Raw genomic sequence first — 23065 nt, 5'->3', positions numbered from 1 at the left:
ATGTCCAAGAGTATTCCTGAGAAAAACTCCTTGAAGCAGAATTGCTCAGCCAAAGGTAGGCAATTCTTTTTTTCTTTTTTTAAAGATTTTATTTATTTGACAGAGAGAGACACAGCGAGAGAGGGAACACAAGTGGGGGGAGTGGGAGAGGGAGAAGCAGGCTCCCCACTGAGCAGAGAGCCTGATGCGGGGCTCGATCCCAGGACCCTGAGATCATGACCTGAGCCAAAGGCAGATGCTTAACAACTGAGCCACCCAGGCACCCCAAGATAGGCAATTCTTAATCTGTAGATAAAACATGTTAACTTGCTTTCCATTCTGATTGTACCAATCTACAGCCCTACCAGAGGCATTAGAACATGTCTATTTCCTTGCATATTCATCAACAATGGGTTATATGTATTTAACAATATTAATAATGTGATTGGCACAAAATGGCATCTTATCATTTTAAATCTCATTGATTTAACTACTGTAAATATAAATCATCTTTCATAGATTTATTGGCCATTTCAATTTCTTTATTTCTTTTTGGTAAATTGGTTGTTTTGTCTTTACCAATTTTTAAATTCTTTTCAATATTAATACTATCAATCTTTTAGCTATATGTCACTTTCTGTCATCCTCCCTTAACTTTTCATTTTTGTTTTCTTTTTAAAAGATTTATTTATTTATTTGAGAGAGAGAGAAAGAGAGAGAGAGCAGGGGGAAGGGGCAGAGGGGAAGGGAGAGAGAATCTCCCACAGACTCCCTGCTGAGCACAGAGCCCGATGCAGAGCTTGATCCCAGGACCCCAAGATCAAGACCTGAACTGAAGGCAGACGCTTAACCAACTGAGCCACCCAGGTGCCCCATCTTTTTCAAAATTTTTAAAAAGTAAGTTCTACACCCAACTTGGGGCTTGAACTCAAGACTCCCAAGATCAAGAGTCTCATGCTCAACCAACTAAGCCAGCCAGGCATGCCTACATGAGCTCTATTTTTGACTCTCTTCTGTTCCATTCATCTATCTGTCTATTCTTGTGCCAATACCACAGTTTTAATTTTTTATCTTCATAATATACATTAATAGCTGATAGACCAAGTCTCACCTTATTACTCTTATTAGAGGCTCTTTCTCTTTCTTTTTCTTCCTTCCTTCCCTCCCCCCCACCCTCCCTCTTTTCCTTCCTTCCTTTCTTTCCTTATCATGTGTTTATTCTTCCAGATGTACTTTACAGTAACTATTGAGAACAAGGTGAAAAAGTTGAAGTAGCAGCTATGGGAACTGAGAGCTGCTAGTAATAGAGTTATGGGGTAGCCTCCAAGATCTCGTTGCACTTTGTGACCATGACTTTGTTGCTGCAGCTGCTGCCACATTTGAATGATTTTCTCCAGTGGCACCATTATTGTTAATGTTTTAGCTGACTGAATAAGGCAAAAGACTGCACAGGACTTTATATGTCGAGTAGAATGCCTTTTAAGGTTCCTTCTGGGGCGCCTGGGTGGCTCAGTGGGTTGAGCGTCTGCATTCAGATTGGGTCATGATTCCGGGGTCCTGGGATCGAACCCCACATCAGGCTCCCTGCTCGGTGGGGAGTCTGCTTCACCCTCTTCCTCTGTCTCTCCCCCTGCTCATGCTCTGTCTCTCTCTCTCAAATAAATAAATAAATAAATAAATAAATAAATAAATAAATAAAATCTTTAAAAAAAATAAGGTTCCTTCTGACTTAGTCTATTTATTCATTTATTCGGTAAATATTGGATGTTTCCTATATGTCATTCACTTGGCTAAATTCTGGGGCTGTAAAGACGAATAAAACAGTTCTTGCTTCAAAGATGGACACATAAATGATAATTTCAATTGTAGGGGAAGAAAAAAACTTTTCTCTATCCTCTTAGGCTTAATAGCTGGAGCTTGCAAATTAAATTGACAAGAGTCAAATTAACAGGAGAAGGGGTGCCTGGGTAGCTCAGTCGGTTAAGCATCTGCCTTCAGCTCAGGTCATGATCTCAGGGTCCTGGGATGGAGCCCCACATCGGGCTACCTGCTCGCTGGGGAGCCTGCTTCTCCCCCTCCCTCTGCGTGCCACTCCCCCTGCTTATGCTTTCTCTCTCTATCAAATAAACAAATAAAATCTTAAATTAAAAAAATACAATCTTTTAAAAAATAAATAAAAAACTTGGACCTGATCTTACAGGTGATGGGAGCCACTGAAGGGCTTTTAAGCAGGGAAGCCATGTGGTCACATTTTCGTGGCTATGTGCAAGACGTATAGCAGAAGGACAAGTCTGGAGGCATAGAAATTCTTTCGGAAGCTTTTCCTGTGGCCTAGGTGAAGGACGGTGAGGGCCTGATGTGGGGCAGTGGTGGTGGAGAAAATTGATTCAAGCAGGAAGAGAATCTATAGAACATGGTGAGCATTTGGCTACAGGAAATGAGGGAGAAGAGCTTAGCATCCAGCTTGTGTAACCAAATAGCAATACCGGTTAAGAAAGAAAATTCAGGGGAAAAAAAAAGATAGAAAATTCAGAAGGGGAAAAAAAAAATCAGAAGGGGGAGTAAGAGGCAGACAATAGGGGTAGGATTTCAGGCTTGGGATGTGAGATATGGTTCTTGTAGGTCTTTATAGGTCTCCTTCAGTATAAGAATCTTGGAGAAGTTAGACATTAAGTTCATGAAATCTTTCTTATTGTAGCTCTCTGAGGGACTGGTTTTCAAGGAGGAGGCTATTTTGCTCCCCAGGGGACATTTGGCAATGTCTGAAACATTTTTGATTGTCACGACTCGGGGGAGGGCTGCTATTGGTATCTAGTGGTTAGAGGTCAGGGCTGCTGCAAAGCATTCTAACATTCCCCAGGACAGCCTTTCACAACAAAGAGTTATCTGGCCCAAAAGTCAGTAGCGCCACGGTTGATAAACTCTGTTCTAGGGACTAGAGGAATACTTGACACCTTACTTTACAATTGTGCCCAGGGCCAGTCATTCTGATGAGAGGGTAGGGATGGGTCAATTAAAAAACATTATCCCTGCTGAAAAGCCAAATACTACTGTTGGAAAAGAAATTAGAAGTCCTCTATTCTGATCATTCAGCTGATATTTGAATAGTTGCTTCAATAATCTATCAGTGCAGAAGTACATAGCACAGAACACCTCTAACATATCCAGAGGTTGAGAGCCAAATTCAAAGCAGATCATTTTTTTTAAGACTTTTATTTATTTATTTGTCAGAGAGAGAGGGAGAGAGAGCATGAGCAGGCAGAGGGAGAAGCAGTCTCCCCACTAAGCAAGGAGCCCGATGTGGGGCTCGATCCCAGGACCCTGGGATCTTGACCTGAGCCGAAGGCAGACACCCAACTGACTGAGCCACCCAGGTGCCCCAAAGCAGCTCATTTTTTGAAAAGTGTTCCGTTTTTTCTCTTTTTTGATCTAAAATTGGCCTCTCTGTAACAACTAACCGCTGGACCCAGCTTCGCTTCTTAGGTTCACAAAGAACAGTTTCTCTTCATCATAATTATCTTTGAGATTTATAAAGACATCAATCCTGTTTCTCCTAGGCCATGACTTTAAGTCCTCTAGCTTTATCTAAAGCGTAAGTGTGGGTGTATAGCATTTTCTTTATACGTAAAGGGAACAAATAATTATAAAGAAGCAAAACAAATTAAATTATATCTTGGGGGAAAACATTTCAAACAACAAAACTTTATAAAGGCAAGGAAAAACAAGCAAGAATCAGCGAAGACAACTCATTAACTTTGGGCAGAACATAGGAAAAGTTTCTGAAAAAAATAAACCAAAGATTCAGATGATAAGTAGAATCAAGAATAACATGCAATATAAAATATAAATGAGGGGCACCTGGGTGGCTCAGTCAGTTAAGTATCTGCTTTGGGCTCAGGTCATGATCCCAGGGTCCTGGGAATGAGTCCCACGTCTGGCTCCCTGCTCAGCGGGGTACCTGCTTCTCCTTCTCCCTCTGCCTGCCACTCCCCCTGTTTGTGCTCTCTCTCTGTCAAATAAATAAATAAAATCTTTAAAAATATACATATATAAATGAAACAAGGCAGAAAGATATATACAAAGAAGGAAAAACAGAAGAAACAGAAGACAATTCCCATTAAGTAAATAGCATCTGAATTTTAAAGAGAAGCAATACACACAGGCTTAGTAGCAAGCTATCCCCAGCCTGAGGCCCTAGGAAATTAATTATACAAGGAGGCCCTTCTCCCTGAAATTTTTTTTAAAGATTTTATTTATTTATTTATTTGAGAGAGAGAGAGAGAGAGTGCCCGGGGGTGGGGGGCAGAAGCAGAGGGAGAAGCAGACCCCTCGCTGAACAGGGAGCCCTAGGCGGGGCTCAATCCCAGGACCCTGAGATCATGACCCAAGCCCAAGGCAGATGCTTAACTGACTGAGCCACCCAGGCAACTCCCCCCCCCCCCCCCGCCTAATTTTTATGCAGGGAAAAGCTGGAAAATAAACATCAAGGGTGGTGGTTTCTCCTCCTCCTCTTTCCTCCTCCTAGTCCTCCTCCTCTTCTGGGGTTCGGGGTAATGGGGTTGTGGTACAATCAGTGCTCTCCATAAAATGGTGAACATATGGAAAGTATATGGGAGGGGCTAACAACTAAGGGACAGTTCTACAAATTTGCTTTGGCAACTAGGTTTTTAACACAGTAGTATAATGAAAAAAAATTAGCACCAACTAAAAATGTTTTCTGCCTTCCCCTCTTGCGGAGTCACTGCTCAGTCACCAGTAGCCCAGATTCCCTGTACCCTGGAGAGGGACCTCTGGTCAGTACAGTGCACAGATCCTGTCGTATTTATAGGAAACATTGCCTCACTGGGAGCACACTGCCAACTGTCCTGCTCAACCCATCAATCAAATATTGAACTTGAGGGCGCCTGGGTGGCTCAATCTGTTAAGCATCTGACTTCAGCTCGGGTCATGATTCCGAGGTCCTGGGATCCAGACCCGGATGGGACTTCCTGCTCAGCGAGGAGCCTGCTTCTCCCTCTGTTCCCCCCCCCCCCCATTCGTGCTCTGTCTCTCTCTCTGTCTCTCAAATAATGAATAAAATCTTTAAAAAAAACAAAACCAAAAACCAAGTATCCAAGTTGAGGAAGCATGGGCTGGGCAAGCCAAGATGAAGGCCGTGGACACAAAGCAACACGAAATGGGCCTACACAAGAAAAAGAACTCTGGAAGTCCAACCAGCGAATCTCCTCTCGCTGAGATTCAGAACATCCCAGGCCTGGGTGGCACTGGCAAGCGGCTGCAGGCCAACCAGGCTCCGAATGCTCCTGGATCCTTGGGTTGACTGACGTCGGTGGCTCAAGTCCGGGCCCGCATGACAGAGAGAGGCCCCCCAGGGTGACGCGGAGGGGTCCCCGCGCCTCCCGCCTGCCCGCCGCGGCCGGGGTCCGCGCCACGCGGCGTGCGCCTCGGCCCCGGTGGAAGCACTGCAGGGGAGGCATTTGGGCAGCGGCCGCAGGGCGCAGAGCTTCTCCACCTGAACCACTGCCTCACGCCGTTCCCTGGTGGAAAGGCTCTTTGTGAGACCTCCACCGGGGCAGCCGAGAGGCCACGAGATGGCAGCAGAGGACACAGCCCAGGACAGAAACCCTGAACCATTGGCATAAGCAGATCTTTCATTAGGGAGATACGGTCAGTTGCCTATAATCTTGTATTCAAGGCCAGAATAAATGACTGAATTTCAAAGAAATGAGGGCAAAATTCATCAACATGGAGAATTTCCCAACCACCACAGAATTCAGCGGCACATGAAGCCACATATGAATCGGATATTTCTCCAGGGCTTAAAGCAAGGGATAGGGGTCAAGGCCTTGAAAAACTGACGTCAGCAGGAACCTTGTCACAGTCACTTCTTTCTGTGAAGTTCCAATAGGCCGTAATTCAAGTATAATACGAGTGACTTCCACAGAGGCTGCCAAACTGATGAAGGGGCAGATAAGGGTGGTTGCTGGGAAGCCACGCAGCAGAGCAGAATGCTTTCACAGAGCGTCCAGGGACTCGGGCAGTAGGCGGGGGGGGGGGGGGGGGGGGGGGGGGGCGCAGATAATGAAGATCACAGGACATCTCAGACAACCTTCACTCGCAGCTGGGGGAGGACGATGCATAGCGAAGGGGCATTAGTAGCCCTGGGACTTAATCTCTGATCTTCTGACTTGTCATCTAATCATCTAATGCTCCTTCCATTATAAACCCCACCCCCAACACCCAGTTGTTACAAGCCAAAATATCTCTAGACATTGCCAAATAACCCTTAGTGGGCAAAATACCCCTCCCTGAGAATCAATGCCATAGAGACATACTGATTTAAAAAAAAGGTTAAGTTCGTAATGTTAAACCTCTCCAAGACTCTTGGATTTCAAGAGAGGCCTCAAAGGCCTACAAGAGGTATTGCACACCCAAAACCTGAATTCCTATCATATGTTTGAATAGGAAGAGATTATAATTGAAGGACGACAGGCTGAATGTGGTCCACAGTTTAAGAAAAATTTGTTCTCAGGGCGCCTGGGTGGCTCAGTTGGTTAAGCGACTGCCTTCGGCTCAGGTCATGATCCTGGAGTCCCCGGGATCGAGTCCCGCATCGGGCTCCCTGCTGAACAGGGAGCCTGCTTCTCCCTCTGACCCTCCCCCCTCTCATGCTCTCTCTATCTCATTCTCTCTCTCAAATAAATAAATGAAATCTTTAAAAAAAAAAAAAAAGAAAAGAAAAATTTGTTCTCAACATTTTAAAATCAGAAGAGTTCACATTTAAAAAGTCAGAATTTCTGAGGTCCCTGAGTGGCTCAGTCAGTTAGGTGTCTGCCTTCAGCTCAGATTATGGTCTCAGGGTCCTGGGACTGAGCCACATGGGACTCCCGCTTGGTGCGGAAGTCTCTTTTCCCTCTCCCTCTGCCCCTCTCCACTCCCCCCTCCCCCCATCGCCCAGCTCATGCTGTCTCTCAAATGAATAAAATTTAAAAATAAATAATTAAAAAGTCAGAATTTCTGACTTGTCTAGGAAAATTGGAACTATGCCAATACCAGGCCCACAGTCCCACATGGCAATAACTGGGTGGAGTTGAGTGGGGGTAAAGTCTTGAAGTAGAATGTGTGCACTCTAGCTTCCCACAGTTCCCACCAGTCCCTGTTACATCACACCCAATCTGTTTCACTCATTTACACTACTCCTCATTTCTGTAAGCAATTTATTTTCAACTTCTGAAGTGGCCTTAGAGTTTCAAAGTATTTTCCCATGTATGATTTTATTTTAGCCGGGTACTCCAGTAAAGTAGAGAGGATAAATACTATGATTATAATCTCCATGTAAGCAAAATCTACTTCAGGGAGGCTGACTTGCCCAAACCTACACAACAAAACCAGAATCTGAATTTCCCAACTCCTAGTCCTATTATTTTTTAAGGAAAAGTTTCTTTTTTTTAAGACTTCATTTATTTATTTATTTGAGAGAGAGTGAGAGAGAGAACAAGCACATGAGCAGGGGGAGGGGCAGAGGGAGAGGGAGAAGCAGACTCCCCACCAAGCAGGGAGCCTGACGCGTGATTCCATCGCAGGACCCTGGGATCATGACCTGAGCCAAAAGCATACCCTTAACCAACGGAGCCACCCAGGTGCCCCTGGAAAAGTTTCTATTAACAACTGCATTTAGTGGTTCAGGGAAAACCGAAGAGGTAGATATGGGCATAACTGCTGGAAAAGATGAGTTCCAATTACTAAACTTTTCAAGAATCACCACAAATGATTAACATTTTTTCTTTTAATATTTCTGCTTCCCTTCTTCTAGTCATTTGAAAAGATTGCCCTTCTAGCGGTCCTGAAGTTGGGTGTGGCTATATGACTTGCTTTGGCCAATGAAAGTGCTATGTGTTCTGTTGAGGCAGAAGCATGGAAGAGCTCATGAACAATTCATGCTTACTTCACACAGGAGTGGGGGGTGGGGACTCTAAGCCTCATGGTGACTTAGGTAGGATCTCAAAATGGTGGAGCTCCATCAGCTTGGGTTCCTGAGTAACTTATAATGAGCAAAGCCCACTGCCAGACTAGACATGTACTGCTGAGACCAACATGTGTGGTTTAAAGCCATTAAGATTTGGGCATTGTTGGGGGGCCTGGCTGGCTTAGTAGGTAGAGCATGTGACTCTTAATCTCAGAGTTGTGGGTTCAATCCCCATGTGGGTCACAGAGCTTACTTAAGGGGGAAAAAAAAAAAAGATTTGGGCATTGTTACCAAAGCATAGCCTAACCTAACCTGACTGATAAGGTTCATTTGTAGGGTCACTGAACTCCAAGAACTAGAATGCAATTCTTAGATTTCTGATCATATCACTAAAAGCTGTTGATCCTATCTAGAAGACAGGGTGAATTGTTGATTTTTTTTTACCCCCATTTCCTTATCCACCACCATCTTCTCACTTTGAAGAAAATTATTTTCCGAGTCTTGCACACAGAAGCTCTGCATTATTCCTCCGGCAGTTAGACTGGGAGGAGAAGGGGGAGGCCCAGATCTTGTTTTCTCCATTCAAGAGTCTAATTCCACAACTGTCTCCACCCACTAGTACTCACACAACTTTGTCATAGGGCGACTATTACCACTCCCAAGGTGTCACAAACAGGAGCTCTCCCGCGGGCACCACTGCAATGTCAGGGCAAGGCAGCCAGGCTGCGCTCTTTCCTCACTGATGCCTGGGCTTGGCTAAGTCCGGAGAAGCAGCATTCTCTAGGGAAAGAAGCCTTCTCAAGTGGGAACAAAAATGAGTGTGAGGCGCACACCCATCCCGGGCACTATGTGAATTTGGGGTGAGTTCTCTTAGTACTGCAGCTGTGGTCAATTTCTAGTTTCTCTAGCGGCTAGTAAGCTGCCCGGCTGGTGCTACTGGGTCTCCCAGTTTTCCTGGGCTTTTCGCAAGCCCACTCGAGCTTGTCATCTTTGCACACGTGCAAAGGTCATAAACAGTGGGGGTTGAGCCCAACCAGAGCTTCAGGACCAGACGGCAGCCGGGATCAAAGGTCGGCGGGGCAGCCGAGAGGCTGAGCCTGCGCAGTCCCGCTCCCGCCTTGGAGAGAAAGGGTGGCGGCAACGCGGGCTCGTTACACCGGCGTGCTCGCAAGAGGCGGGAAAGTCTTAGCTCGGGTCGCCGCGTCCCCTCCTCTTCCTGCCCCGTCCACCCGTCTGCCCAGCGAGCCTGTCCTCGTCCGGCACCTGGGCCCCGAGGGAGGGGGACGAGAAGGGCCCCGGGCTTCTGACTCATCATCTCCAACCCCTTTCTCGCGCGCGCTCCAAGTCTCAGGACTTTGGATTTGGGCTCTGTGGGTTGGGGGGGGGCGCGGCGACAGCATTTGGGAAACCCAGCCCTGCCGAGGGCCAGCCCCCAGCCCCTGCCCGTCCCCGAAGCTGCCAGAGGGAGGCCCGTGGCCCCACAGTCAGCTCTCAGTTGCCGTGGGTGGGGCGGCGGCGCCCCCGCGCAGGACAACCCGCCTGGCGCCTCCCCGCACGCGGGGCCAGTGGTCGCGTCCGAGGAAACTCTCGGCTAGGCCCCGACTTCCAGCGCCTCGCGTCACTCAGCCGATGCACAGCGCCCCCATCCCGGAGGGAAGGCTCTTTATTTCCCATCAGGCCACGGGGCAGCGGGGGCAGCCCGGGACTTGTAGTCTTCGCTAGAGTAGAAAGGAACCGGATCGAAGGGAGAAAAAACTAAAGCACCCGTGAATTGATTGCCGAGAATGGGCTTGTACGGGACCCCGGGCTTGGAGTGGATGGGCTTGCGAAAGGTGGAAAGAAGAGAAATAAGTGAGATGAGGCAGATGTGAAGCTGTATGGGGAGGCGACGGGTAGGGAGGGGAAGGATGGAAGGGAGGAAGGGGGTACAGCTGAAAGTTGGTTTAAGGATGTCCTGCAGGAGGGCAGCTTTCCAGGGCAATGAGGCGAGGGAAGACTCCGGTTCAGGTATAGCTAGGGGTAGCGGGGAAGGGAAGAGCAAGGGGCCTAGTCTGCATGAAAACTGAAGGCGCTCCTCCGGACTTCATGTAGGTCTCAGAGGACTCCATCTAGCTTCTGAGTTCTGTGGAGTGGGGGCCAGAAGGGTTTGGAGAACGCTCCTGCCGGGTTAGTGGAGCAGGACTTGTCTGCCTCCGCTTGCCAGCTCACTCATTTGTTGCATTTGCTGTGCTAGCCACTGTGGGACCATTCTCCAAGGCAGCAACTTCCTCCAACTCAGAGAGACCCTAAAAGCCAGACAGTTGTGAGGGGAGCAAACTGTAGGGGTGAGGAAGGAGGAATCCCAGACAGAAACAACTTCCTCCTTTTCTTCCATTTTTTCTTGTTCCCATAGTTCATCCGATATTTAGGCAGCTTCCTAATGCTCTCCCGCATTTTTAGTCTCAGCCATTTAGATACCCAGTTCCCTCTTACTCAACGCTAGGGAAGAAATGTCTAAAACCAGAAAACCAGTTTCCGGCTACGACCCCTTCTCTCCCTCCGCCCCCACTAATCCCATTATTTTCTCTTAAGTGCCACTGACCACAATAGCCAGTAAAAAAATCAGCTGCTAGCTCACTGCTCCATACTTTCCTCCATGCCCTGAATACCTCCTCCAGCTCCTGGTAGTGCAGACTCTGGCTCCTGCAGCATCCTGGCTTCCTCTGGCTCAGCAGGAATAGCGAGTATGCGGAGACCAGCACTCCCCCTAGGGTGAAGGCCTCAGTGCTGAGCTCCACCACCAGCAAGCCAGCCAGCTGCGGGTAGACAGGGCTGAGGATGCTACAGGGAACCTGTTTGCCCCTGCCCCTTTCCCTCTTCATCTCCTCATCCTCCCACCTTCTCCTTTATTCACCCATACCTGGGAGGGGGCAGCTGGGGCAGGCCCCAAAGCTGTCTTCATCACCTCGACCACCACCACGATAAAGCCCAAGATCAGACTGAAGATGTTGAGTATCATCATGGCCTGCACCTGCCAGTGAGCCAGTTCAGCCCTGCCCAGCCTAGGGGACTCATTGCCACCCCAAGCCCCACCTGCAGCCTAGCCCCAAAACAAAACTCAGCTCCTATTCCTCCCCCTCCAAACAGGGCCATGAGCCCTCTAATTTCTTGCTTTCCCTCCTCAGTTTTTGAGTCCAGTCAGGGGCAGAGAGCTGGAAGGATTAGTTAACATTTAGTCACTTCCTGGGCTGATTGGTTTGTGTGCGTGGACGTGTGTGCATGCGTGTGTGGGGGGGGTGGTGGTGGGAGAACAGTGCTGCATTCTCTTCCCCTCCTACCTTCCAGAGGCGGGGTGCTCTGCGCAGCTCAAGGGTGACAATCCCAGTGAGGAGACCCTGAATGGTGAGAAAGGCAAATGTTGAGCTCTGGCCCCATTAAGGAGGGGCCTCCAGGACCTTCCTTCCACCCTTCCTTGTGGTGGGTCTTACCAATGCTCCAGGCCCAAGTGGCAGTGCTGTGGCCATGTGACAAGCAGAGTTCAGGCAGGCAACGGAGACTGCAAAGGGCACCACGCCCACTGCCAGCCATAGCTGACTCACCTGGAGGCCGGACACAGGGTAGTGGAAGGGGATACAGAGATCAGCAATTGGGAGGAATGCACGTTGGCAGAAAGTAGTCAACCAAGGGCAAGTGAGGGAATGGGATATTATTTAATTTTTCTGTCTCATGTCCAAGTTTGGTTACTTACCTATGTGTTTTCCCCACACGATGGAAGCTAATTGGGGATTAAGGGTCTTGCTTCATTATTCTATGCTTTCTCCACCCTCCTCCCACTCAGAGGCTAGCACAGTTTCAGGCACGGGGTAGGTGCTCCCTAAACACAGATAGAATTGAATTGGGGTGCAATTGGACATGCTGAAGGTTGGGGTGGGGCAGCCTGGCCTCACCGCCAGCACCAAGAGGTGCCCACTCTGCTTGTGCCTTGCCCAGTGCTGTAGCTTTTCCAGACGAAGCTTGGGTCTCTTCTGCTCCCACTGAGCAGCTTTCTCCTCCATGGCTCCCTTGCTCACTGGAGTTCAGTGCTTCCTAGGCTGGGAGAAATGCATCATGGCACCTATCAGGAGATAGGACATGCAGAAACATCTCTTCCCGCTGTCCCTTTGCCCACTTCCAAAATCCAGGGAGTTGAGGCTCAGGGCCTCAGACCTACCTAGTCTGAAGGTGCTACTCCAAAGGGATGGGACCCAGCTGAGCCTGGAGCTCCTGGCAGGGTCCGGTAGCTCAGAGCAGACGACGACAAACTTGTTTTGGCAGAGACAGGCTGTCAGGGCTGGGTGTGGTGGGGCAAAGGTCCCCACTGAGAGCCTAAGGATCCAGGGAGTGGCCATGGGTAGACACCAGCCTCAGTTCATTCCACAAGACCGCCCAGCCCTGCCTTGCTCTGTCCCTCTTTCCCGTTGCCGCCCTCTCTGCCCATCCGGGGTCCTCTTCTGATTGCTCACCTCATCCCAATGGACACTACCACCCTGGGGTCCCAGTTTCCCCCCATTTCCGTCTAATCTTTCTCCTTTTTTTGCTTCCACCTCAGATTACCTGCTGTTCCCTAGGGAAATCCCATGTTACTGTCTGAATTGGTCCCCTGTCATTACCACTTGCAGTGTTGTCTCAAGACCAGGCAAGGTTTAATTCCCCTGGCTTCCTGTCTCTCACTTCTGGACAGTTTCTCCTCTCTTCTTCCTTTCTTGAAGGATTTACTCTGGATTGGACACGAAGTAGATGGGGATCCCTATTTAGAGTGGGGATTTTTTAATGTTATGGTGTTAACTTGCAGCAAGATATGTATAGAAAATAGTCCTCAAATGGTCAGTCTTGGGAAGGACACTACTGCACCAAAGGATATTTTTGAGAGATACAGGTTGCCTTGCAGTCAGGCTGACTTGGACTAGAATCTCAGTTCTGTCACTTTCCCAGCTGTGTGACCTTGGATACATTATTCTACCTATTTGAACCTCAGTTTGTTCAAACTGAGTGATAAAAAGGGGGCTAATAATATGACTGTGAGGGGTTGTTGGACTCACGGTGGGCACTTAATAACCATCGGTGGTGCAGTGAGGTCACACTGATGTGCCTGATGCCCATATATTAAAGGCTTATTCAGAAGCTAAGCTGGGGACATCTGTTTCTACAGTAAGAAGCAGAACCAGCTTGGCCCGAATATATACACTATGGATCAAACATAGGAAAGGTGCAGAGCCCGAGATCTGGAGAAAACCAGACCTATGTTCAAATCCAAGATCTACCGGGGTGACCTAGGGCAAGTTGCTTAATCTCTCTGTTTCCTTATCTATAAAAGGAAGTTAATAATACTGATCTCAATACAATACTCAAGGGGTTGCCTTGAGTATTAAAAGAGAAAATGCAATGAACTAGCTCAGCCCGGTACCTAGCACTTAAGTGCTCAATAATTGTTAGTGACTATTATCATTATTATTACTGAAGGCATTAGAAGACTGAGCCAGAAGACTTCTGGGAGTTAGTACTGACAGGCAGGGTCCTGGGAGGCAAGTGGTCCTTTGTAAGACCCTTCTGTCCTGCTTCGTGCTGGGCCAACACTCATTGGAGCACTGTGTCCACTCTTCTTTCCTGGGGAGTGGGAATCACATTTAAAGGGATCTGGAGAAGTTGTGTGTCTACTCCTGCCTCAGTCCCCATGTGCATTAATTTTATTTGGTGGCCGTGGCCTGGCAGAATGTGAAATGTTCGGCTTGCTCTGAGGATCCCTGAGCTGGTAGGCCAGTGGAAAGAGACTCTTTAGCTTCATTTTCCTTACCTGTAAATGCAGACTGATTATATTTCAGAATGTTATTGCAAGGATTCTATACTATTAAATAAGTGAACAGGCATTCCGTCAATATTGATTAAATCTGAGTATACTACTTACAAATTTGTAGCCCCTGTCTAGATTACAATCTGCTCATGGGAGGGTACTACAAGCCCCTCATCTGCTCATCCCCCACAGTGCTAAGCATAGTGCCTGGTACTCGGTAAGCAATTAGTAAATATTTGTTGTATTGAAGAGCCATTAAAGTGACTTAGGGAATGGAAAAGAGAATTCGAGAGGAAGGAGTAGGATTTGTTTATCAAGAACAGAAAGGACCGAAGAGTAACTTTAATAATGTTTCTTATACGGCAGACATTAACTATCTCTATTATCGCCCCTCCTCCTCCTTCCCAAAAAGAGAGACAGAAATTGTAAGGGAGAGGCTTTGAGATAAAACCCCAGGAAGAACTTCCCGAGTCTGTGCATGTTGGGGCAGAAAGAGCGGCAGAGCCAACTCCTTCCCTGGTATGTCCGGGTTTAGGGTGGGAGGGGCAGTCCGGCTTGGAGGCTGGGGGAAGGACGAGATGACCTTTCAAAATCTCTTCCAGTCTCCTGTTGGAATCGTCTGTGCGTCCCACCCCCGCTCACTCCCTCCCTCCCTCCGACAGCGCCCCCCGTCTCCAAACTGCCCGTACCCCGCCCCTGGCGGCCGCCTCTCGCGGCTCCCGGGGTCCCCAGCTCCCTGTCCCCGGAGCCAGAGCCCCGCTCCCGCTCCCGCGCGGCTCCCAGCCCCGCCGCGCCGCCCCCCGCATGCTAATGGCCGGGCCGCCTCCCGCCGCACACAATGCGGGCCAGGGCCGGGGGCGGGGGACCGGGGAGGGGGCGGGGGCCGGGCCGGGGGCGGGGGGGCCGGGGCCCGGCGCATCTCCCCCGGCCCCACGTAACGCTGACGCCCGCGCCGCCGGCCCGCCGCCCGCCGCCGCCGCCGCCGCCGCCCGCTCCGCCGCCGCCCGCCCGGGGCTCGTGAGTAGCCGCTCCCCCCACTCCCGGCCCCCCCCTCCGCTACCCGGCCCCCGCCCCCGGCCCCCTCCCCCCCACCCGGAGGGGGGGCCCGCTCCGCGCGCCCGGCTCGGAGCAGGTGCAGGGGGCGGGGGCGGGGGAGGGGCGCCGGCTCGGCCCCAAGCAAACTTCGCCCAGAGCTCCTGGGGGGGCGGGGTGGGGGCGGCGGCCTCGGAAGCCGAGAGAGCTGGGGGGCCTCGAGGGAGGGGGGGCCAGGTGGGGGAGCCGGGAAAGCGGACACCAAAGGGGAAAGGCCAGCGGGTGGGGGGGGCGCGGACGTCTTTGTAGGGGCCCGAAGGCAGGGCGCGAGGGGCCTGGGGGTGCAGGGCGGCCGAGCCGGGAGCCAGAGTGGATGAGCGCCCCCCGGCTCAGGTAGGGCTGATAGAAGAGGGGGAAGGGACCCAAACTCTCCCGGAGCGGGGGTGGGGGAGGGGAGAGGATGGGGGGTGCTTCCCTCTCTGCGTCCCAAACAAAGTGTCACAAAGAGCTCGGCCGGCGGCAGCGGCGGAGGCGGCTGCAACTCAGCTTTTGTTCTCCCGGCCGGGGTAGCTGAGCCCTGGCCTCCCAATCTCCCAACCCTGCCCCCCATCATCCTTCTAGCTTATCTTCCCCGGGAGGGGACTGGGGTGCTGCTGGAAGAATCTCTTGTGCAGGATCACAGGTCCTGCCCTACTTGCCAACCTACTTCTGGGAGGGAGATTTTCCCAGAGGCTCTCCTGCCCACCCCCCACCCCCTAATCTGAGGACTGAGGCTCATATGGGTGCTAAGACTCTGACCTTTCTAGGGTCAGCTCCAGTTAAGGGGACTTAAGGCTGGTGCCGTGCCCCCTCCCCCAAATCAAGGTCCTCTAGAACTTTCAGAAGAGGGGTCAAGTTGGGACATGCCTGTGGAATAAGATCCACCATGGTGGGGTGGCAGTAGGTCAGCAGGTGTATCTTCCTCTTGTCTCCTGCTGCACATTTGGAGTCAGTGACTGAGGTGCTGTGCCCCCAAATCAGGACAGTGAGGATGGAGGGAAGGAGGCTTTACCAAGAACTCAGTGTAAAAGATGGACATGCTGTGATGTGGGGTCAGTTTAGAGGAACTCCCTGAGCGGTGAGGTTCAGAGGGCCATGGAGAGGAGACCATAAAAGTGAGCTACTGACATGTGCTTGTGATAAAAGTGGTCTTGACTCTAGACCACCTAAGAAGCCCCCTTTCTTTCTTACCTCATCTTGTGCAGTGTTAATCATAATTGGTAGCCGACTTCAGAGGTGTGGGATTCTCAACAGAGGGAAGAACATCAAGTTTTAGAAATGACCAGTGACAGAGGCTTAGCCACAACTGTACCTCAGAAGTCCTGAATCCTTGCCCCTTACACTTTGACCCTAAAAACTTTTGAACCACAGGTTTGAGGGACAATATTTGAGGTCCTTCAGGCAGCAGATGCTTCTGTGTACCCGTCCTTATTTCTAAGTCTTCTCACCAACCCTTCCAGCCCTCCCTAACGCAATAAGATTTGACGGTCCACATCCCCTTCCCCGCCAGCTTTTCTAGCACATAAAAATAATTGGCCTGTTGCTTTGGAACGATTTCCGATCCCTATCCCTGGCTCTGTATCCCTATAGGACCCAAAGAAGGACCAGATAACCCCTGATTCCCAGTGGGGGTGGAAAGTAGGTCATTACTACTGCCTGGCCAAGTCTCGTGGATGGTGTTTAGGGCCTAACTCTAGAAAACTCTGTGATTATTGCCCACAGGCAATACATGCATGCTGTGGGGTCCAAGCCAGTTCATAGATCTTGGACCCTGTCGGTGCTCTCTCCTATTGAAAACAAAACAAAACAAAACACTCATGGGATCAGGTGCCTGGGGCCTCCTTTGGTGTGGAGATGATTCAGGAGGTCTTGACTGGGCCTGGGAAGGTGTCTAAGTGGGTTTTGTTGATTTGAGGCTACCCTCTAGGGAAACTTTCCCTGCTTGGGAATTCAGCTTCAATTTAGGCCTCCTTGTATATCACTTTTTTTCATCCTGGAAAATGCTATGTGCAAAGTAGTTCTTTTGTTTTTGTTTTGTTTTGGCGGAGGAAGCTTTGCCCTGTTCCTACTCTACTGGCTTCATATGTGAGGTCAGCCTCCCGTGAGGTATTTTGCTTGCTGTCCTACAGGCAGTTTTAGGGGCCCTAGAATCTTCTCAGAATCAGAATATGTGCCCATAGGTTAGTCAGCTATGACCATGCAGTATTCCCAGCCTCCCCCCTCCTCCCCCACCATCTGCTTCCTCTGAATATACCAGATTGGCTGTACACCAGGATGTTCCGGGAATCCCCAGGAGAGCAACAGAATGTGATGGACCCAAATACGATGCCTCAGTAACTCATTCCAGGATGTACAAACTGTAACTGTCAGGACACTCCTTATAGCTAATTAAAATTCTTCTAGTTACATCTATTTTCTATTACATTTATCTATTTTCAGTGACATCTAAAAGGCCAAAATAATCCCTCTGGTACCACAGTTCTCCCCCTCCCCCCCCGTGGTTCCCAGATAGGAATTTAAAAAAAAATCCTCCACCTTTTCTCAGTGCTTTATCTGTGGTGCTAAAATGGCAAACGTGGCCCCTCTAGGACTTCTAGCTCTTTCTATGGTACCGAGGTGGCCAAAGTGGCTCCTCTGGTAGCCCACTGCACTCTCCATGGTACTGAAGGGATGACCATTTGTTTTTAACATCTCTCTGGGGTCCAGAAGAGTCCTGTGACTCAGAACCACAAATTTTCGAGCTGGAAGGGACCATCAATATAAATTAGTCCAACCTCCTTATTTTACAGATGAGTAAACTGGGAGGTTAAGTGATTTACTGAAGGTTGCAGGGCTATTAATAGACTGGGCCCACAATAGCCTTGCACTCCTCAGCCCTACTCTTTAATTCACCTTTCATGACACTACTCACAGAGCCTAGCTGGGCTCTTGGTCTCAGGAAAGGGGTTTCTTTGGAGGATCCAGAAGATGACAGTGGATGCCCTAATTTGGAGCTACAGAAATACAAATATTAAACGTGGTGGTGGAGGTTGTTTAGTGACCCTTGGATGAGGACACTTTGTCAATCAACCAACCTCCTGTTAATAAAATTCCCTTAACCCAGATTTCACATGTAACAGGTACCTGCCCCTTCATGGAGTCTTACCATATTCACATTCATTAAATGTCAAAAATTAAAGAAGACTTGGACCTCCAGAGCCTTTTCTCTTCGCTGATAAGCAGTGCTGACTCCTGGCACAGTTCTCTTCTGTTAAAGATCCTTAAGCAAAGTAATGCTTGAGTCCTTTTCTTTCTCAGTAACCCATTTCAGTTTCACAATGCCTATTGTAAGGAAGTTCTTTATATCTCAAATATTCTTTCTATCTCAGGCAAAAAAATAGGTTAGGCCCACATTCATCTAGTGTCGACCAGATACAATTCTAAATGTAAGCTAGGCTGGCTGACTTCTCGGGCTCCCCAGGCCTATTTCCATGAATGTTAATTCTGGGGTTGCTTCTAAGTCCTAATGCTAACCTCTGCAGCTTAGAATCAGGAGAGCCCCCCCGCCCCAATCTTCTCAGTGCTCTTCTCCTTCCTCAGAACTGGAGCTCTGCACATCCCAGGCCCAGGGAATTTCAGCCTGGAGAATTTTAACCCTTTCCTGCTCAGAGCATGTGCTGAGCCCCTATCTGTGCAGATGGCCCAGCCCCGCCCCCCGTCCCTCACTCCAGCCTCTTGAGCTCAGAGCCAGTGTAATCCTCCTCTTGTGTGAGGGAGCCTCTCCCCTGCAGAGAGGAGGAAAGCCTGCCTCGGAACAGCCCTGGACAAAGGGGCTGAGATGCCCCATCAAACTGCAGGCTCCAAGGTTTGAAACATGGGGATGAATCCTATCTGGTATTTGCAGTTTTTAACCCCTTCCCCAGGCCAGGAGCACCCCTTAACTTCCACTCCTCCCCCAACTCTCTCTTCATTCCCTCTCCCTCTGGCTCTCTCCCCCTTCATGCCCCTCCCCCTCTGTCTGTCTCCAGACTCTGCTGCTGGGAGGTGTTTCTCTCCCATGCATGAATGAGTCTCTGTAATGAATGGAAATGAATGGATCAGGAATCCAGGCGGAGGGAGGGAGAACGAGGGGGAAGAGACAGAAAGACAGGATAAGGGCAGAAGGAAGGACTGTGGAGTGTGGAAGGATGTTTGGCTGGCGGGTCAGTTAGGGGTCTGAGAGCAACTGGTCTCACTTGGACAACTGGGGAGCATGGCAGGCCCACCCCGTTTGCTCATTAAGCTGCACAGCCTAACTTAAATGAGAGAGGGGTATACTGTGATGGTTTCTACCACCAGGGGGTGGTGGTGGTGGTGGTGATGATGGTGGTGGTGGTGATGGTGGTGGTGGTGATGGTAGTGGTGGTTTTGGACTAGGCATTTAAAATGAATAATTTGGGGGAAGACATCTGGGTTATCAGGGAGCCTGTGGGCTGGGCAAATCAAGGAGTACAAATTTTGAAGACGGCAGCCCCCTCCTGTCTCAGGGTGCAAGGAAGGGTAATGAAGGGATAGGTTGCAGGAGTAGGGGCTGCTAAGAGTATGGGGTTGGGGGTGCCTCTTTCCACTGCTGAAAACCAGGGCTCATCTTTCCCTCCAAACCTGTCTCTCTTGCTTTAGCTCTTCAGCACCTGTTGCCTTCACTAGCAGCTTTTCCTCCTCCTCTTCCCTGCACTCCCCAGAACCAAAGAATGTGAAGGGGGTCCATGGAGGTGAGTGAAGAAGCCCTGGCCTGAACCAGCAAGTACTTAACAATTATACTCCTTCCCCTCCCCACCTCTCTTAGAAGTTATGTCTGTGGCCCCAACAGCTCAATTCCCATTCATATCCCACTTCCCCAAGGTGAGTGGGAAGGGCACTCGGTGTTCCTGATCCAGGCCCCAGCCCACCCTCCCTCGAGTTCTTCTGGCCTTCCACGCCCTTGCTTTCCCCACAGCTGTCCCTTCTCCATCCCTTGCTCTACTCAGGTCTTTCTCCACAGGGCTCACGTCCCCGCGCCCCGGGCGGCCACTTAGCGCCCTCGCCGCCCGCCTTCGACGGCGAACTGGATCTGCAGCGCTACTCCAACGGGCCAGGCGTGAGCGCCGGGTCTCCAGGGATGGGAGCGGTGGGCTGGTCCGAGAGTCGTGCAGGCGAAAGGCGCTTCCCCTGCCCTGTATGCGGGAAGCGCTTCCGCTTCAACTCTATCCTGGCTTTGCACCTGCGGGCGCACCCAGGCGCCCAGGCCTTCCAGTGCCCGCACTGCGGCCACCGTGCAGCGCAGCGTGCCCTGCTACGCTCGCATCTGCGCACGCACCAGCCCGAGCGCCCGCGTAGCCCCGCCGCACGCCTGTTGCTGGAGTTGGAGGAGCGCGCGCTACTGCGCGAGGCCCGGCTGGGGAGAGCCCGAAGCTCAGGGGGCATGCAGTCCACCCCTGCTACTGAGGGCCTGGCGCGGTCCCAGGCTCCTTCGTCGTCCGCCTTCCGTTGCCCCTTCTGCAAAGGCAAGTTTCGCACCGCGGCGGAGCGCGAACGCCACCTGCACATCCTGCACAGGCCCTGGAAGTGCGGCCTGTGCAGTTTTGGCTCCAGCCAGGAGGAGGAGCTGCTGCATCACAGCCTGACGGCCCACGGAGCTCCTGAGCGCCCCCTGGCGGCCAGCTCGGCTGCACCCCAGCCTCAGCCTCCACCCCAACCTGAACCCAGATCAGTCCCAGAGTCTGAGCCGGAGCCTGAACGTGAGGCAGCCCCCGCCCCCGCTCCTGCCGCTCCCGAGGAGCCCCCCGCGCCCCCGGAGTTCCGCTGTCAAGTGTGTGGCCAGAGCTTTACGCAGTCCTGGTTTCTGAAGGGCCACATGCGCAAGCACAAGGCGTCCTTCGATCATGCGTGTCCCGTGTGTGGCCGCTGCTTTAAGGAGCCCTGGTTCCTTAAGAACCATATGAAGGTGCACGCCAGCAAGCTGGGCCCGCTGCGTGCCCCGGGGCCTGGTTCCGGGGCTGCCCGGGCCCCCCAGCCTCCTGACCTGGGCCTGCTGGCCTATGAGCCGCTGGGCCCCGCGCTCCTCTTGGCCCCGGCGCCCACTCCCGCTGAGCGCCGTGAGCCTCCGAGCCTCCTGGGCTACCTGAGCCTGCGAGCTGGCGAGGCCCGGCCCAATGGTGAGGGTGCCGAGCCTGGGGCTGGCCGCAGCTTCGGAAGCTTCCGCCCACTGCCCTCCGCTCTCCCGGCCCGGGCTCGCCGGCATCGCGCCGAAGAGCCAGAGGAGGAAGAGGAGGTGGTGGAGGCGGAGGAGGAGACCTGGGCCCGCAGCAGGGCGTTGGGCCCTCTGGCTTCACTGCACCCGCGCCCAGGCGAGGGGCCAGGGCACTCTGCGCCTGCTGCGGGGACCCAAGCAAGGTCCACCGCCACGCAGGGTATGTAAGGGGTCTTTTCCCTCCAAGGTTTCCACATTCTGGGCCCATCTGATGCCACCACTGCCCTCCTGTCCCCTCTTCTTTAAAAAGGACCTATCTTTTAATTCTTGGTTTTTTTTTTTTTTTCACTCCTGGAGGCCACTTTTCAAGGGCATAGCACAACTCACAACAAATCCAACCCCTCAGGTTCCCTCAAACATACTGTTTCCTTCTGGGGCCCTGAGGGGAAGCAATCCTAAGGGGTGGGTGTGGGGCGCATGGCCCTGATAGGGTTAGGGCAAAGGGCCTTTCTGACTTCCCTTAACGTGTGTGTTGCAGAAGAGAATGGGCTATTGGTTGGAGGGACCCGGCCTGAAGGGGGCCGGGGAGCCACAGGAAAGGATTGCCCCTTCTGTGGAAAATCTTTCCGCTCTGCGCATCACCTTAAAGTGCACCTGCGAGTGCACACAGGTGAGGGAGGCAGCCTCTGGGGTGCGGAGGGACCTGGAGGGCGGGAAGAGACATGAGAGAGCTACCGGAAACGCAGCCTTCAGATTGGCCAGTTGAGATGGGGGAATGCTGCTCTGTTGAATGAGACGGGGTGGGGGTGGCAGTGTGTTTTTCTGGTCCAGAGACGCTTGTACAGAGAGCGAAATGCGGGTGGGGGCGGGCGGTGATCGTGCCTCTGTGACCCTGTCGCACCCCTTTCTCCAGGCGAGCGCCCCTACAAGTGTCCGCACTGCGACTACGCGGGCACCCAGTCCGGCTCGCTCAAGTATCACCTGCAGCGCCACCACCGAGAGCAGAGGAGCGGGGCGGGCCCCGGACCACCCCCGGAGCCGCCACCCCCTTCCCAGCGGGGTTCGGCACAGCAGGCACAGCAGTCGGGAGCCAAGCCGGCTCCGCAGCCTGCGACCTGGGTGGAGGGCGCGGCGAACCCCCGGCCTCCTTCGAGCGCGGCGCCGGGGTCCCGTCGGAAGCCCGCCAGTCCCGGGAGGACCCTGCGCAACGGGCGAGGCGGTGAGGCCGAACCCCTGGACCTGTCCCTGCGGGCGGGGCCGGGAGGCGAGGCTGGGCCGGGGGGTGCCCTCCACCGATGCCTCTTCTGCCCCTTCGCCACTGGAGCCCCTGAGCTCATGGCCTTGCACCTGCAAGTGCACCACAGCCGCAGGGCTCGGGGCCGCAGGCCGCCCCAGGCCGACGCGTCTCCGCCCTACGCCCCTGCACAATCGGGAGAGACCCCTCCCAGCCCTCCGCAGGAAGGGGAGGAGGGCCCCGGGCTGTCGAGATCGGGAGAGGCGGGGCTGGGGGGACAAGAACGGTAGGGAGCCCTCTTAGGGGCGGTTAGCTTAGTGAGCTCACCCCGCGGGAGCGGGGGAGCGCTAGAGGTAGTTGGGTAGAGCAGCCAGCAGGGGGCAGCGTGGGACCCATATCCCAGCCCCAGGCGGACCAGAGGTGGAGGGGGTGGAGGGCGTGGCGGGCGTAGGAGGGTGGGCGGGCGCTACCCACCCAGCCCAGGGGAGAGTCACAGTGCCTTAGAAGTGGCAGGGGTGAGGATCAAAGAACGGGGTCCCAGGGCTGGCAGAGGGTTGTGTCCCTGTTGAGGAGCCGCTCTGCCAGTCTTTGCTGGTCCATAGGCGTGAGAGTTTATTTTTGTACAATGGGTGGGGGTGGGGGGCACTGTACCCTTCTAGCCCCTTCAGGGGCCCTGTAGACGTCGCTATTTTTGGTACGATTCCTGTCATCCCTGTCGCAGAGTTGTGTCCCCAATAAACAGGTGTCTTGAGGCACAGGGCGCTGTGTCTGTCTGCCTATGTCCTGTTCTCCTTGGAGATTTTGTCGGAAATACTTCTGCAG

The 23065-nt window shown here is 52.2% G+C and overlaps 2 protein-coding genes across 9 annotated transcripts; one reads left to right on the top strand and one right to left on the bottom strand.

Moving 5' to 3' along the window:
- Positions 1 to 8713: 8713 nt before the first annotated feature.
- ZNF219 (zinc finger protein 219) lies at positions 8714 to 23022 on the top strand. 6 transcript variants are annotated; one of them, XM_036117948.2, is made up of 5 exons: positions 8714 to 8805; positions 19461 to 19552; positions 19822 to 21229; positions 21548 to 21679; positions 21923 to 23022. In XM_036117948.2, the coding sequence occupies exons 2-5, from the start codon at positions 19547 to 19549 to the stop codon at positions 22531 to 22533; spliced, it is 2157 nt and encodes a 718-aa protein (XP_035973841.2). In that variant the 5' UTR covers positions 8714 to 8805; positions 19461 to 19546; the 3' UTR covers positions 22534 to 23022. The 6 variants fall into 6 exon arrangements, with proteins under 6 accessions (XP_035973841.2, XP_035973842.2, XP_077909563.1 ...); XM_036117949.2 differs by lacking the exon at positions 8714 to 8805 and adding an exon at positions 14252 to 14270; XM_036117945.2 differs by lacking the exon at positions 8714 to 8805 and adding an exon at positions 14360 to 14768.
- On the bottom strand, positions 9591 to 12283 carry TMEM253 (transmembrane protein 253). 3 transcript variants are annotated; one of them, XM_036117970.2, is made up of 7 exons: positions 12135 to 12283; positions 11872 to 12038; positions 11413 to 11523; positions 11263 to 11319; positions 10845 to 10955; positions 10594 to 10740; positions 9591 to 10230 (listed from the first exon to the last, which is right to left on the bottom strand). In XM_036117970.2, the coding sequence occupies exons 2-7, from the start codon at positions 11977 to 11979 to the stop codon at positions 10150 to 10152; spliced, it is 615 nt and encodes a 204-aa protein (XP_035973863.1). In that variant the 5' UTR covers positions 11980 to 12038; positions 12135 to 12283; the 3' UTR covers positions 9591 to 10149. The 3 variants fall into 3 exon arrangements, with proteins under 3 accessions (XP_035973863.1, XP_035973862.1, XP_077909568.1); XM_036117969.2 differs by having other exon boundaries at positions 11872 to 12015; positions 12135 to 12282; XM_078053442.1 differs by lacking the exon at positions 10845 to 10955.
- Positions 23023 to 23065: the final 43 nt, after the last annotated feature.

Source organism: Halichoerus grypus, chromosome 8 (assembly GCF_964656455.1).
Source record: "Halichoerus grypus chromosome 8, mHalGry1.hap1.1, whole genome shotgun sequence".
Classification (NCBI taxonomy): domain Eukaryota; kingdom Metazoa; phylum Chordata; class Mammalia; order Carnivora; family Phocidae; genus Halichoerus; species Halichoerus grypus.
This window is presented reverse-complemented; position numbering and strand designations above follow the sequence as displayed.